The 14,430-nt window shown below is 42.4% G+C and overlaps 1 protein-coding gene across 1 annotated transcript in view; it reads right to left on the bottom strand.

The window, feature by feature from the left end:
• L2HGDH (L-2-hydroxyglutarate dehydrogenase) overlaps window positions 1-14,430 on the bottom strand; it is a 45,447-nt gene that overhangs the window by 18,004 nt on the left and 13,013 nt on the right. The window contains exons 4-7 of the mRNA XM_004602007.3: window positions 13,166-13,297; window positions 4,304-4,466; window positions 3,586-3,620; window positions 213-380 (exon numbers count right to left, since the gene is read on the bottom strand). Of these exons, the coding sequence (XP_004602064.2) occupies window positions 213-380; window positions 3,586-3,620; window positions 4,304-4,466; window positions 13,166-13,297 (498 nt within the window). The remainder of the gene's footprint in view (window positions 1-212; window positions 381-3,585; window positions 3,621-4,303; window positions 4,467-13,165; window positions 13,298-14,430) is intronic.

Genomic DNA, 14,430 nt, shown 5'->3' with positions numbered 1-14,430 from the left:
TTAGAACTTAATGATTATGATATTGGAATAAAGATTTAGGACTTTAACCTTAAGAGAAACAGGTTACTTATATAAAGTTTTTCAGAATTCTCCAACTAATGGTTCCTCCCCCACCCCCTCACACCCCCCATCCCCCCACATCTTTGTTTCATCCCCTTTTTCACCCAAAACCATCCTGAGAAGGGTAAGAAAGCAGAAGCAACATTACTGACCGGGTAAATATTTCCTTTCACAAGATAGCATTTTTCTGGCTTCAAGAGCAGGTAATCTCCCCGGAATGGGACAATTTGAGGATCCGGATTGCAACCACTCAACTCCGAAATCCGGTCTGAGTAAAGTCCTGCACATGTCACAACATACTGACAACGAATACTCTCTCCCTGCAGCAATGAGACAATGGTGATTTGACTGAGGGAAAAGCAACAAGGGCACAAATACTACTTTCAAAAAAATTAAAAAGTTTTTCAAAAAAATTTAAAAAATTCCTTTTAAAAGAGAAATAATAAAATAAAAGCATCAGCAAAATAAGTCATTGTGCTAAGTGGCACGTAGACACTTAGAGAAGTGACATGCAAGAGGGTGTCACCTTAAACTTTGTACTTTAGAGATGAAATGGCTGAACTGACAAGGACACTTGTAAGACACACACACACACACACACACACACACACACACATGATATTTCTCTATTTCACTAATGCCTAGAATGGACCTTCCTGACTCCTTGTTGCAAGGCACGAAGCACACTTGGTGTACTTGGTTCCCACTGGTTTACCTTCTCTATTTCACACAGCTTCTCCCATCTTATCTAGGAGTAATTACCACACACCCAGATTGCTTCACAAAAACATAGTTGAACAATTTTGCTCCATTTCAACTATAACATACCCATCAACCAATTTCACTTTTCTGATCAATACATACTCTGCGAATTGAGGATACTTAAGAAACATTTATTTGACGTACATTTAACACATCATCACCATCCCATTGATCGTCGAATTTCTCAAGCGGTCCTGAGATTTTAGAAGCCTCTCTTTACTTGTCCTTCCCAACGATGCTGCATTGGAGGCTCTTTCAAAGTCAGGGGAATGAGACCCATCATTGTTACTGGTTTTGGCATATGAATACACCATGGGGAGTTTGTGAGGCTCTCTCATGTGGGCAGGAAACTCTTGGTAGCTAGCCAGGTTCTTCCAGAGAGAGAACTAGGCTATAAGATGTCACATAGCCGCTTTGCAGCCACGCGCCTCTGGGAGCTTGGTTTTAACTCTCTGGGTGTGGGCCATTGGTGGGATTACATGGCGCCGGGAGCAGTCCCTGGGTGTAACTGTTTAGCTACTGGAAAATGGGAAATCTGGGCAGAAGAGGCCCAGTCCCAATCCGAGCAGGCTTGGAGGTCTCAGCCCCAGGTCCCACACACCTGGGTTCCTCTGCCAGTACCTTCATGCATGAGGCTCGTCTGAAAGTGTAGAGAGGGGCCTTAAGCATGGCTGTGGCTAGGCTCCAGAGGTCTTCTACATTTAACACATACTGTAGTTAAAGCTTACTTTATTATTCTGGAGGAAAGGGTTTAAGGCTATATCCAGTGGTGCTCAGGGGCTACAACTGGCAATGCTCAGGGGCCGATATGTTGGCACTGGGGATCAAAACTGGAGTTACTTATATGTAACGTAAGCACTTTCACCCTTATATTATTTCTCGAGTCCCAGGTTTGTTTTAATGACTAGAAGACTGCTAATCTTAGATGATTGTGTTTTCCCATAAATTTTATTTTGTGATTAATATCTGCGTAAGTTTTAGCTTTACCCTGCCAGGGTTCACTAGTCTGTCACCCTATTTCCAGAATAATTTAACTCTTACCACATTCTAATTTTCTTTTTTCTTTCTCTTTAAAAAAAAATTTATTAGTGAATTAGCGTGAAGTACTGTTACTTACAAACTTCCATGTTTGCATTTCAGTCATACAATAATCGGGTACCCATCCCTCCACCAGTGCCCATTCTTCACCACCAATGTTCCCAGTATCCCTCCCGCCATCACCCACCCCATTCCCCTCTCCACCCAGCCTCTGTTTCCCTTTTTGTTCTCTCTCTTTTTGGGTGTTGTGGTTTGCAACAGAGGTATTGAGTGGCCATCGTGTTCAGTCTAGTCTGTTTTTGGCAGCTCCCAACCTGCACAGGTCCTCCCAGGACCCTTTACTTGGTGTTCCCTTCTCTGCATTTTCCCCTAGCATGTGAGGCCGGCTTACCACACTCTAATTTTCATCTCCTTACTTCTTCAAAGTGAAGAACTAACCCTTATTCTAGGTAAATTTCTTGCCTTTCTCCCTCACTCCTCTTCTCTCTTTTTTTTTTTTTTTTGCTTTTTGGGTCACACCTGGCGATGCACAGGGGTTACTCCTGGCTCTGCACTCAGGAACCACCCCTGGCCATGCTCAGGGGACCATATGGGATGCTGGGATTTGAACCCGGGTCAGCCGCGTACAAGGCAAACGTCCTACCCGCTGTGCTATCTCTCCAGCCCCACTCCTCTTCTCTTTTCCCTCCCCCCTTCCCTTCTGACCCCACTTCTCCAGAGAGAGATGAAAACATGTGAGAACAATGTGAGAGAGCAGCCATCTATAAACCAAAAAAAGAGACCTCACCAAAACCAGCCCTGATGACGCCTGATCTCAGACTTCATCTCCAGAACTGTGAAGAATTCATTTCTGCTGTTTAAGCCCCCCAGTCTTTGGAGATGTGCTATGGTAGTCTGACAAGATCGATACACTCAACTCTTTATCATTTCTCCATTATGAGATTTTCTCATGTATGATGAGAATGTTAACATATGTTTGGGCCATGATACCTCATTAATGTGGGGGCCTCTCCCCTTTACTGAAGAATATTAACAGCATCTCTCGCTTCTACCCACTAAATGACAGCAGCAATGTCTCCCTCTTTCAGTGTGACAAGCAAAAATGTCTCCACCTACTGCCAACTATTCTGGGAAGGAGGCAAAAATTAGATTAATAGCAGTAGGAAAGGATGCCAAGTTGGTTAAGCTGGCTAAGCTGGGAGCTATGCTTGACAGAATTGCCCTGCCTGTATGGCTCTAAGTTAAAGTTGAGCAAATGAAAAAAAAAATGCCTATGAGCTGAAATAAAAACAGCTGCTACTATACTTTGAATATCATTCTAGTACGATGTGTTGAAAAATATCCACTGTCAAGAGAATTACTACTCCATGTCCAGCTCTGTTTCCCCACTACTGATCTTATGAACCAAAATTTGCTGCTGAGAGCAGATACAGAGGCAAACACACCCTCAGATGTCTTCATGAGCTTCTTGTTTGTAGTCCGACGTTAGAAGGGGGATGTTCTTGGTTTCTTAGGTTGGTTGGAAAACCACAAACACTCTTTCTGGGTCTTTTCTTCCCTCGCCCCTCTCACAGTTATGTAAGAACTAAGCCTGTAATAAGTCCTAACACACTCGTTAACACTCAGCACTGCCGCCCTGACAGAGCAGTTATGAACTGAGCGACTGTAATGAGCACTGCCACATGTGGCCCCAAACAAAATAAAAGAAACACAAAGAATCTTTACCGTTGCATTCCTTATAACAACTGGGTATTTCACTCCTAAAAAAAAAGAATTAACAAAGGATTGAAAGAACAATTCAGATAATCCATATCTTAAAAACCTGTCAAGTAGAATAAGTCAATCCCTTCTCCTTTTCCCTTCCAAATATTCCAAGAGCAATCAGAGAGCTTGTAAAGCATTTATTGACAAAGTTAATAGTTCCCAAACAAACAAACAAAAAAACTAAATCCAAAGTGTCATTTCACAGTAGGGATGGTGACAGAGGGGGCCACCAAGGGTGGAGGGAGTTCAATCTGAGTCTTGCTCTCTCCCTTTCTCCTAGAAAGACTGATTCTAAAATCAGTGAGATTAAACCCGCAATTTAAACACATACCCCAAGGGGTTGTGACTCTAATCTGAAAGGTTCCAAGAAATATTTAAGGATTTGCTCTTCCATAAACAGTCTCAGCAGTTTAGATTTTCTAGTACCAGGCAGAAGTGCCCAACCTGTGCCTGCTGCTAGCTGTCCCAACAAGAACCTCCAGAAATCCCACTTCAGGCAGGTCTGCTCTCTCCCGCATCCCTCCACTTCACATCTGCCTCCGATTTCTGCCCTGACTCTGGCCTCACTCCTAGTGGTAACCTGACAGCCCCACGCCAGACACAAACAGTGCCAGGGTTGGTATATGTTTTGTTTTTTAAGTTAAGACAAGTATTCAAAAGAAACACAGGGATGTCTTACCATCTTCACTGCTTGAAGGATTCTCTTTAGTCATTTCAATTTCCTTTACTTCAAAATTGGTCAAGACAGAACCACCTGCTTCTTGAAAATCCCGGGCAAATGACAAAGCCACCTGACGATAGTCCACAATACCAGTATATGGGCAGTCAATAGCCATTAGGCCCTGGGACAGCATTATGGGGGAGGAAAATAAGACAGTTACACTTACAATCATAGAGAGTAGAGTTAAAAAAAAAAAACCTTTGGGGGCTGGAGTGATAGCACAGCGGGTAGGGCATTTGCCTTGCACGCGGCCGACCCGGGTTCGGATCCCAGCATCCCATATGGTCCCCTGAGCACCGCCAGAGGTAATTCCTGAGTGCATGAGCCAGGAGTAACCCCTGTGCATCGCCGGGTGTGACCCAAAAAGCAAAAAAAAAAAAAAAAAAAAAAAAAACCTTTGGAGAGGGCCCGACTTTCCTAATGGGGAAGCAGGTAACCAGGGAATGGACCAAGGTCGTTCACATGCAAACCATGTGCTTTAGCACTAAGCCACGACCCAGCCCTTTACCATTTGTTTTGGGGTTGGGAGATGACACACCTGGGTGATGTTTGGGATGGTGTTCCTGGCTCACTTCTCAGGGGATCATGCAGTGGCAGAAATCAAACCCAGGACTCACATGAAAAGCATGCACTCTAGTGCTTTGAGCCCCTGCCCCCTTACAGTTTGTTTATTTTGAGAGATAATATACATGATCCCATCTTGGCTAAAATCCTAGTCTTAAAAAAATGAAGTAAAATCTTGCTCCATTAAGTATTGGAAGTTAATACTGAATACATATATATGATGTATTAAGATGAAAGAGATAACATTTGTTAAATATGAAAATCCCTAAAAATCAGAAAACAATTTTCTTTCTTAGAAGACTGCATCTGTCAAACTCTTTCAGCTGCCACAATGAGTTTTCTTGTTTTATTCATCCCTTCCCATATCTGGCTCCGTTACAGATCTGAGTTGTATTCTATATCATCACTTATGTTTTAAATAAACTCCACTAACACTGCCCTGATAGAATATCATACAGCATGCATGCCTAGTGAGAACTCAGTGACGTTCCATCCAGCCACAGCATTTGCAGAGCACCGATAAGATTTTTTGCAAACTCTATATTCAAGGATACAAATAACTATGCTGTTTATGTGGCTAGTTCAAGTTTATGTAAGAAAATAACAGTGCAATGTTTTTTGGTTGTTATTTTGCCTTGCCATTTGAGACATGCCTAAATTCGGCTAATGAATTATCCATAGCTTATATTTATTTAATTTTTGCTTGGGGGAACACTCAGTAGTACTCAGGACTTACTTTATGCGCTACACTTACGGATCACTCTTGGCAGGGCTCAGGAGCATCTTACCCACTGCACTACCTCTCCCGCCCTTACTTAATATTTTGAAATAAATGTTGAATATGTCATTTGTCTCTCTTAATTCTAAAGAAAGAATAAAGTGTAGAATTTCATTAAGTGCAATTTGGTAAATTCTTCAAAATAACATTTTCTGTTTTCTTACTGGGTATGTACATACATAAGTTCTCCCGGTCAGGTGCCCCTAAGAGATGGCCTGTTTCCAAGAGGATAATGAAAGGTCCAGTGCTGAATCTGACTGGCAAATGCTGGTTGAGCCAGCACAGCATGGTTGTGGTTGCATTTTAAAATCATATCCAGTAATATTATTTTAGAGCTCTTATTCTTAGATTCAATGATCTGTCACCACACCCAATAGCTATTTGGTCTTCATGAGTTTTTTACTTTGCCACTCATCCACGACCAATTTCTCCCAATAGTCACATCCCATTAAGTGTTCACAAAACACTCATTTTTGAAATTGAAAGCAATGAGGTCAGAGCAGCAGTACAGTGGATAGGTACTTCCCTTACAAGAGGCAGACTGGGCTTAAATCCTGGCAACTACATACGGTTCCCCAGTCCCCAGCCAGGAGTAATCCTTGAGTGTACGGCCAGCAGCAAGCCCCAAGCACTGCCAAGTGTAGCGCCACAAAACAAAACAACAAACAAAAAAACAGAATTGAAAGCAATATTTGACAGACTGTCATTTTCTGAATAGTCTTGCTTTCAGAATCTAAGAGCAACTGCCAATAAACAGTCATGTTATGCTACAGGTGAGACATGTAAGATTTTATTTCAGACTTTATATTGCCCAATGACCCATAAATTCATATATCAATAGCTATAGTTCAACTCTAACCTATAAAGAATTTTTGAATGCAATAACCACGGCAGCAAACTTAGGATAATGCCAAGATTTTAATCAAAAAAACTTCCTTACTTAGCACAAAACTGCATGATAAGCAAGAGGAACAGAAAGATGCTATAAAAGAGTGGGGGGAAAATACCATAAAAGTGCTTCAACAAGGATAGTTGGAAATGATCACTCTGGGGAAGAACTGAGTGCTGTAAGCTGGTAAAGGGATACACATGATAACCTCTCAGTACCTACACTGCAAATCATAATGCCCAGAAGGAAAGAGAGAATGAGAGCGAAAGCGAGAAAGAGGGGGAGTGAAAGAGAGGCAGAGAGAGAGCCAGTGAGAGAGAGACTGAGAGAGAGAGAAAGAGAGAGAGGACAAAGAGAGAGAAAAGTGCCTATCATAGAGGCAGGCTGGAATGGGGGCAGGTGGGAAGGGAAACTGGAGACACTGATGGTAGGAAATGTGTACTGGTGAAGGGATGGGTATTGGAACATTATATGATTAAAACCCAATCATGAACAACCTAGTAACTGTGTATCTCATGGTGAGTCAATTAAAAAAAATAAATTAAAAAAGAAATAAAGCGCTTCATAGCATGTTATTGTAATACAAAATAGTCTTCTTACTCATCTTGTATGCTTATTGTCCATAATAATGGCTGATGTATAGCAGGCACTTAACTATTTACTGAATAAATGAATTTTTCTTTTTGTTTGCTTGTTTTTGAGTTGCACTTGGCTGTGCTCAGGACTTACTCTTGGCTCTGCACTCAGGGATCACTCCTGGCAGGCTCTGGCTACTTTAAGGGTGCCAGGGATCAAACCTGGGTCAACTTCATACAAAGCAAGTACTCTACCTGCTGTACTATTGCTAAGGCTTCACCTAAAGGAAATTCGAAGAGTTTTCTTTAGATATACTTTTTACATTCTCTAGAACTTTCCTTAAAGGTCTTCCCTCCTTTTCCTTTCTTTCTTGTCTTCGACACTCTCCATGAGCTACTGGTGTGTCCCAAGAAAACACAATACAGCTGGAAGAACGATGCATTCAGTGACTGCTGCCAAGCAATAGAATACCCTGATGCAGGACACAGTTGGGGTGTAGCTGGATGTGTCCATCAGTCAGAAGCTGGGCAAGCCCCACCCAGGTGAGCAGTGGCAAGCGTGAAAGTTGAGGCCTTGGTGCCTCAGTTGTATGGAAAAGAACCAAAGCAGCAGGTCACAGAAAGTTGAGAGTTGGAAATCAGTCAGGAGGAAAAGTGAGCAGGAGGACAAATGAACAGATGTGCATGTGGTTGAGCAACAGTAATGAAAGAAAAGGCAGACAGATCAACTCGGCTGAGGTCAGAGGAAATGGCAGTTCGACCAGAGAGAGGCTGTCCAGGACAGAGTCAAAGTACACGGACTGCATAAAAATTTTCCAAAATAATCTCCCTGACTGTATATTATCTTCTTTGTTTGTGTTTTGGGGCACATACTGTGGTGCTCAGGGATTATTCCTGGCTCTGTGCTTAGGAATCACTCCTGGGGGCCTCCGGGGAGAAGTGGTGGCAGGAACAGACTAACATCTTAACGTCGTAAGATAACATCTCATCCACTGTACAATCTCTCCAGCCCCTGTGCATAGTCTTGTTAAGGAGATTAGGTCCAAAAAGCTCACTAGAGCTGCCCAATAAATATCACTTCTTTCAAGGACCAAACAGACAGTACTGGGGTTAAGGTACTTGGCTTGCATGCAGCTAAACCCAGGTATGATTCCCCAGCATCAAATATGGTCTCCACTAGGCATGATCCCTGAGCACAGAGCAGGAAGTAAGCCCTGAGCACTGTTGGATGTGGCTTGAAAACAAAACTGTCACTGTCATTCCATTGTTCATCGATTTGCTCAAGTAATATTTGCACCAGTAACATCTCCATTGTGAGACTTGTTATTACTATTTTTGGCATATTGAATACAGCATGGGTAGCGTGCCAGGCTCTCCGAGAGGGATGGAGGACTCGAACCCGGGTCGGCTGCAAGCAAGGCAAATGCCCTATCAGCTATGCTATCGCTCCAGTCCAAAAACAAAACAAAAAACCTTAAATAAAAATAGATTTTTTTCTTCCTTACAGGGTCTGGTAAAAAGAGAAGTGAACCTGAACCAGGGAAACTTTGTCATCATTCCTGGTAGTGGTGGTAATCTCAAAGAAAGGAACTTACTCAAGACAATTTCACGAAACAACCAACTCATATTTCCTATTTACCACCTCAAAATATAGGCAGGTAGTGATCCTAAGATGTGGTTTCACTGAGGTGGATCACTTCTGCTGATGATTCAGAGAAAAGCAGCATACATCTCTTTTGTCACACTATCCATTCATCATATGGGGAGTTTCACCTCTGAGAAGGCTTTCCTGCACTCTCAGATGCAAATAAATATTCTCCCTTCCATTGGCAGGAGACAAGGTATCAGTTTTATCAGAATATTTATGGTATTTTCTGCTGCACTACAGCCTTCCTCAGTCTAATGACCATATTTCATTCTTCTTTTTAGCTGCAGTTATAGTATCAGTCCCACTGTGCAAGAGAAATGTTGAACACGCCAACATAAAGTTTCAGTTCAGTCAGATGCAAGGGCTGGGACTCTTTTGCATCTGTGTGATTTTGGGAAACCAGTTTATTTGTAAGACACAAAAGATGCTGTAGATACATAATTTGGTCTATGTACCGAAACCTCATCTAGCACATTCTGAGACTCTCGAGATAGTGTGATTGGGGACTTACTATCTTTTAATTTTTATTTTTATTTTTTTGCACCAAAGTTTGGAGCCAATCTAGGTTTTCATTAATACGAACAAATAGAAACACACTAAAAATTAGCATGCGAGAGCAAGAGTGATAGGACAGCAGGTAGGATGCTTTCCTTGAATGTGGATGATCTGAGTTCAATCTCTGGCATCCCATATTGAGCACAGAGCCAGGAGTAAGCCCTGAGCATCACTGGGTGTAACCCCCAAAATAAAAATAAAATAAAAATTAGCATTTCAAGCCTGGAATTCTACTATAAATACCACTTTGAATTAAGGTACCTAACTAAAAATTTAAATTAAAAAAATTAACATACCTTATTGAAGGAAGTTTTAAGTTGCTTCATTCTCAAATAAAAAGCTAAGAGTTGATAGGAACTGATCAGTAAGATATTGACATCTTAGTTTCACAACTAATTATCACCCAAATCACATAAAGCTACAAAATAAAATGGTAACAGATTTGGCATACTTTCAGGAAGAACTCATTAGTTTTTACTCTTTTTAACACTGGATAGATAAAGGATAGGAAGTGAGTTTAATGTTTTGTTTTTAGTAGACTTAATTTTTTTAATAAGAGAAAATCCATTTTAGGCTCACAGATAAACTTAGCAGTAGTTTTAGAGATTTCCCATACACTTCCTATATCCACGTATCTGTGAAGCATCAGGACACAGGATGAGTTTAATAACTTACTCTATATCCATTTCCATCTTATCTTTCTCAGGAAAGCAGTATTGCACTCAGAACTGCGTTCTAGCCCCTCCCACCACCGAGATGTGATCCTGGGGGCCGCACGCATGTGCGTCCTCTCCGCAGCTGCAGAAGCGTGAATCCAGACCCAGCAAAACCTCTTTCGGCATGGGCAACTCCTCGCAGAATGTCTCCAGCCTGAGAACTAAGCCTCGGCCCCGTGCCCGCCCAGGAGGGGAAAGGTATTTCTCTCTCTCGCCTCTTTCTCTCCGGGGATGAAGGGCGCGGTGTCCGCCATATTAAGACGACCACAGATGGGATTTACGACAAAAACTGCTGCAAAAGGACACGAGGGTGCTCTTGGGAAGGTGGGAGGCACCGGCCCCTCCCACTGCCGAGATGTGACCCCGGGGGCCGCACACGTGTGCGGCCTCTCCGCAGCTGCAGAAGCGTGAATCCAGACCCAGCAAAACCTCTTTCGGCATAGATTGGGTTTTCAAGCCTGCAATGATCCAATATCTGGAAGAAATCTCCCTGGACTTAGTGTTAAAGTACAGAAATTCAAAACTGCACGGCTGCTACTGCGGCCGCGTGACCTCATTTGTCTTCACAGTAGGTCTAAATCTAGTGGGGTACTCCTAACAACAATAGTGAGGTTTGTGTTGAAATATTGAATGTAACCAAAGTAAACAGAGAGTAAAATGAAACTTATCAGTTACAAGGTAGGGGGTGGAGGGGCGGGATGGGAGGTGTACTGTGTGGGTTGTTTGTTTTTTTTTTGGTGGTGCTATATGGGCACTGGTGAAGGGATGGTTGTTTCAGCATTGTATAATTGAGACCTAAGCCTGAAAGCATTGTAATCCTCCACACGGTGATTTAATAAGATAAAATTTTTATTAAAAAAAAAAAAAAAAAAGAACTGCGTTCTACTTCTCAGAACAGAGTCATCCTCTGAAACTTCTTCCGCAGGGTCTCACGGTGAGGTATTATGTAACACAGCTAACAAACTCTGTTTTCAACCACAGTCCTTACAGCAGAGGTCGAAATGACACACTCTCTGAACACTGATGTCACAAAATGAAAGACAACATAAAGAGAGGGATTTCAAATTAAAGACTAAGATGTGAAAAGCAAGAAACTGCAGTAGAGGAGCTTTAGAAGAAAGATGACCTACAAAGTCTAGAGCATTTTGTAAGCCAAGTTTCTGAGGAGCATTGTCTGACAGCGACCTCAAGGTCACACTCCACACAGGTTACCTACAGTCCAGCTACTATGTATTGTCAATTAAACAGTGAAGGAGGGGAGTAGAGGCAGAAGATAGATAGAAATGGTGCAGCAAGTAAGCAGGTGTCTGACCCACGTTCCATCCCGTAATGTCCCTTGAGTACAATCAAGAGTGATCACTATTTTTTTTTCTTTTTGGGTCACACCCAGCAAGCACAGGGGTTGCTCCTGGCTCTGCACTCAGGATTCACCCCTGGCAGTGCTCAGAGGACCATATGGAATGCTGGGAATCGAACCTGGGTTGACCGCGTACAAGGCAAATGCCCTACCCGCTGTGCTATCACTCCAGCCCCCAAAAGAGAGAGCAAGCAAATGGGAATGCCCTGCCACAGAGGCAGGGTGGGGTGAAGGGGACAGGGTGGAGGTGGTGGGAGGGATGCTGGGACCACTGGTGGTGGAAAATGAGCACTGGTGGAGGGATGGGTACTCGATCATTGTATGACTGAAACATAGGCATGAAAACTTGTAAGTCTGTAACTTTGTCTCATGGTGATTCACTAATAAAATTTTGAAAAATAAAATAAATAAATTTTTAAAAAAGAGTGATCACGGGGCTGGAGAGATAGCACAGCAGTTAGGCTGTTTGCCTTGCACGCGGCCGACCCGGGCTCAAATCCCATCATCCCATATGGTCCCCTGAGCACAGCCAGGGGTAATTCCTGAGTGCAGAGCCAGGAGTAACCCCTGTGCATTGCCAGGTGTGACCCCAAAAAAAAGAGTGATCACTGAGCACAGAACCAGGAAGAAACCCTGAAACCCTGAGCACCGCTGGGTGTGGCCCCAAAACAACAACAACAAAAAACATTTACTGGAACAGATGGTAGAGTTGGGGTTGGACTTACTGCCTCTGGAAGACCACTAAAGAAAGTTACTATGCAGAGTGACGATTTGGGTGGGGGCTTGAGGCCACATCTGACAGTGCTCAGGGCTTACTCCTGGCACAGTGCTCAAGGATCATTCCTTAGAAGTGCTTGGAGGACCATAAGTGGTACGAGGGATTGAAACAGTTGGCTGCATGCAACACAAGACCCTTACTGCCTTTTCCCCTTTATTATCTTTACTACTTTCCAGTCCCCAGAGTAACTTATTACTCCTGTCTAGTTAATATAAGAAAGACTTTTGGGGATCATAGTGATAGGTCAGCAAACAATGTGTATGCCTTGTAGTCAGCTGACCCCAGGTTTGTTCCCCAGCACCCTATGTAGTTCCTCAAGCCTGCCAGGAGGGATCCCTAAGCACAGAGCCAGGAGTAAGCCCTCAGTACCACTGGGTAAGGCTCAAAAACAAGACAAAAAAGACTTTATCCTGTAGCATGTTTTAAATAAGCAAGATGCACCACAACCCATTCTTCATATTCAGGCTTACCTGGAGTAAAACAAAACATGGATTAGTTATTATAACTACTCTCCTCAAAATTATTCACCTGAAAGGCTGAAATTCATCTATTGTATGCAGGGGACCCAAGTTTGGTCTCTGTCACTGCATGATCCCTGGAGAAACACCAAAAACAACTCACAAGCAAGCACCACTGGATGTGATTCAAAAACTAAAAAATTTTGTTTGCTTGTTTTTGGGGCCACACGAGCAGTGCCACATGGTTTCAGCCTCCTCTCATCTCCTTTGCTTATGTTGGCTGCACCTGGCATTTTCTCATGAAGAAAGAAGAAACTAGGTCTAGAATTTGTTTTAACTCCCTCTCATACCAGCCCCTTCACTGTTTCCATGCCAAGACTATCTAATTCTTTATGAGTCTGACCTCTTACAAACTCACCCTTGGCAATCCCTGCCACAGCATTGAGTCCAAAATGAAACAATGCTTCAGTGAAAATGTTCCTGGAATTAGGGAGTCACTTACTCTACAATATGGCTCCTTCTTTCTTATGTCTTCTTGCTGGAGCAGACTCAGACCCTGGACACCATTCTGCAGGCCTCTCTCATACAGGGCCTGAAGTCTGGGAATTTCTTCTTGTTCAACAGCAACTATAAGCTTGAAAAAAAAAGCAACTATAAGCTTAAAAAAAAAAAAAGATAATATAGAGAAAGCTGAACATACCATCAGCTATGAAAGACAAATTCACAGGAAAACATATGGATTATAATGGAATTTAATTTTTTTTAATGTATCTGTCTCCCTTTTTACATTACCTCCATAAATGCAGAAAAAGAAAAGCTGTCTTAAGAAAACAGCATTAAAGTATGTGGTCAACCCCCTCTCCCTGTCCTCCAAGTGAAGAGCAACCACAATTTTCATTTGTTTTCATAATTCGTATATTCATCGTGGCCAAAATCAACCTATCATTACTACTCCCTCAAAATCCCAGGAGTGAGGGAAGCACAAGTTTATTCATTTTTACATTAAACACCAATTAAACAGGACTACAGATGCTTGTGATGTAGCTCATCTAATTCTTTATGAGTCTGACCTCTTACAAACTCACCCTTGGCAATCCTTGAGCATTTGCACCCTAGAGCATTTGCCTTGCATGTGTGAGTTGTGGTTTGACCCCCAGAACTGGAAAGGGGGAAAATAACCCCAAACAACCAAACCCAAAATAGCCTACATCTTTCTAGAAAAATGTGAACAAGTATATCAGAAAGACAGTCACGTTCAATATAAGGGGCTATCACTAACAGGAAAGTTAACCATTTTATTTCCTGGAGAAAAGTACATTTTCAAAGCATCTACTAATACATTCTGTTGCAGGGGAATAAAAAGTAAATAGTTAACTTTACAGAGACTGTTGTCCTAGTTCTGGGCAAAGTGCCTCCTTGAGGTTGTTCCTGTCTTATGATAAATTAAACAACTACCAGGTTAGTAAAGTACAGATGCATATTCATAAGTAGGTGAGAATTCATCATCATATTTTATAACAGAATCACATGAAATAAAGTACCTTTAAATTGAGGGATTAGTGTTATTTATATCAACAAATTAAGCTTATAAATAGAAGAGGAGGGTCAGAAAGATAGTACAAGTAGAGTGCTTGCCTTACACATGGCTGACCTGGGTTTGATCCACATCTCCCATATAGTCCCCTAAGCTGTACCAGGAGTAATTCCTATGCACAGAGGCAGGAGCAACCCCTGAGTACTGCTGGGTGTGGCCCAAAATCAAAACCA

Source organism: Sorex araneus, chromosome 3 (assembly GCF_027595985.1).
Source record: "Sorex araneus isolate mSorAra2 chromosome 3, mSorAra2.pri, whole genome shotgun sequence".
Taxonomy (NCBI): domain Eukaryota; kingdom Metazoa; phylum Chordata; class Mammalia; order Eulipotyphla; family Soricidae; genus Sorex; species Sorex araneus.
Note: the sequence above shows the minus strand (reverse complement) of the source record. Positions and strands in the feature narration are given on the sequence as shown.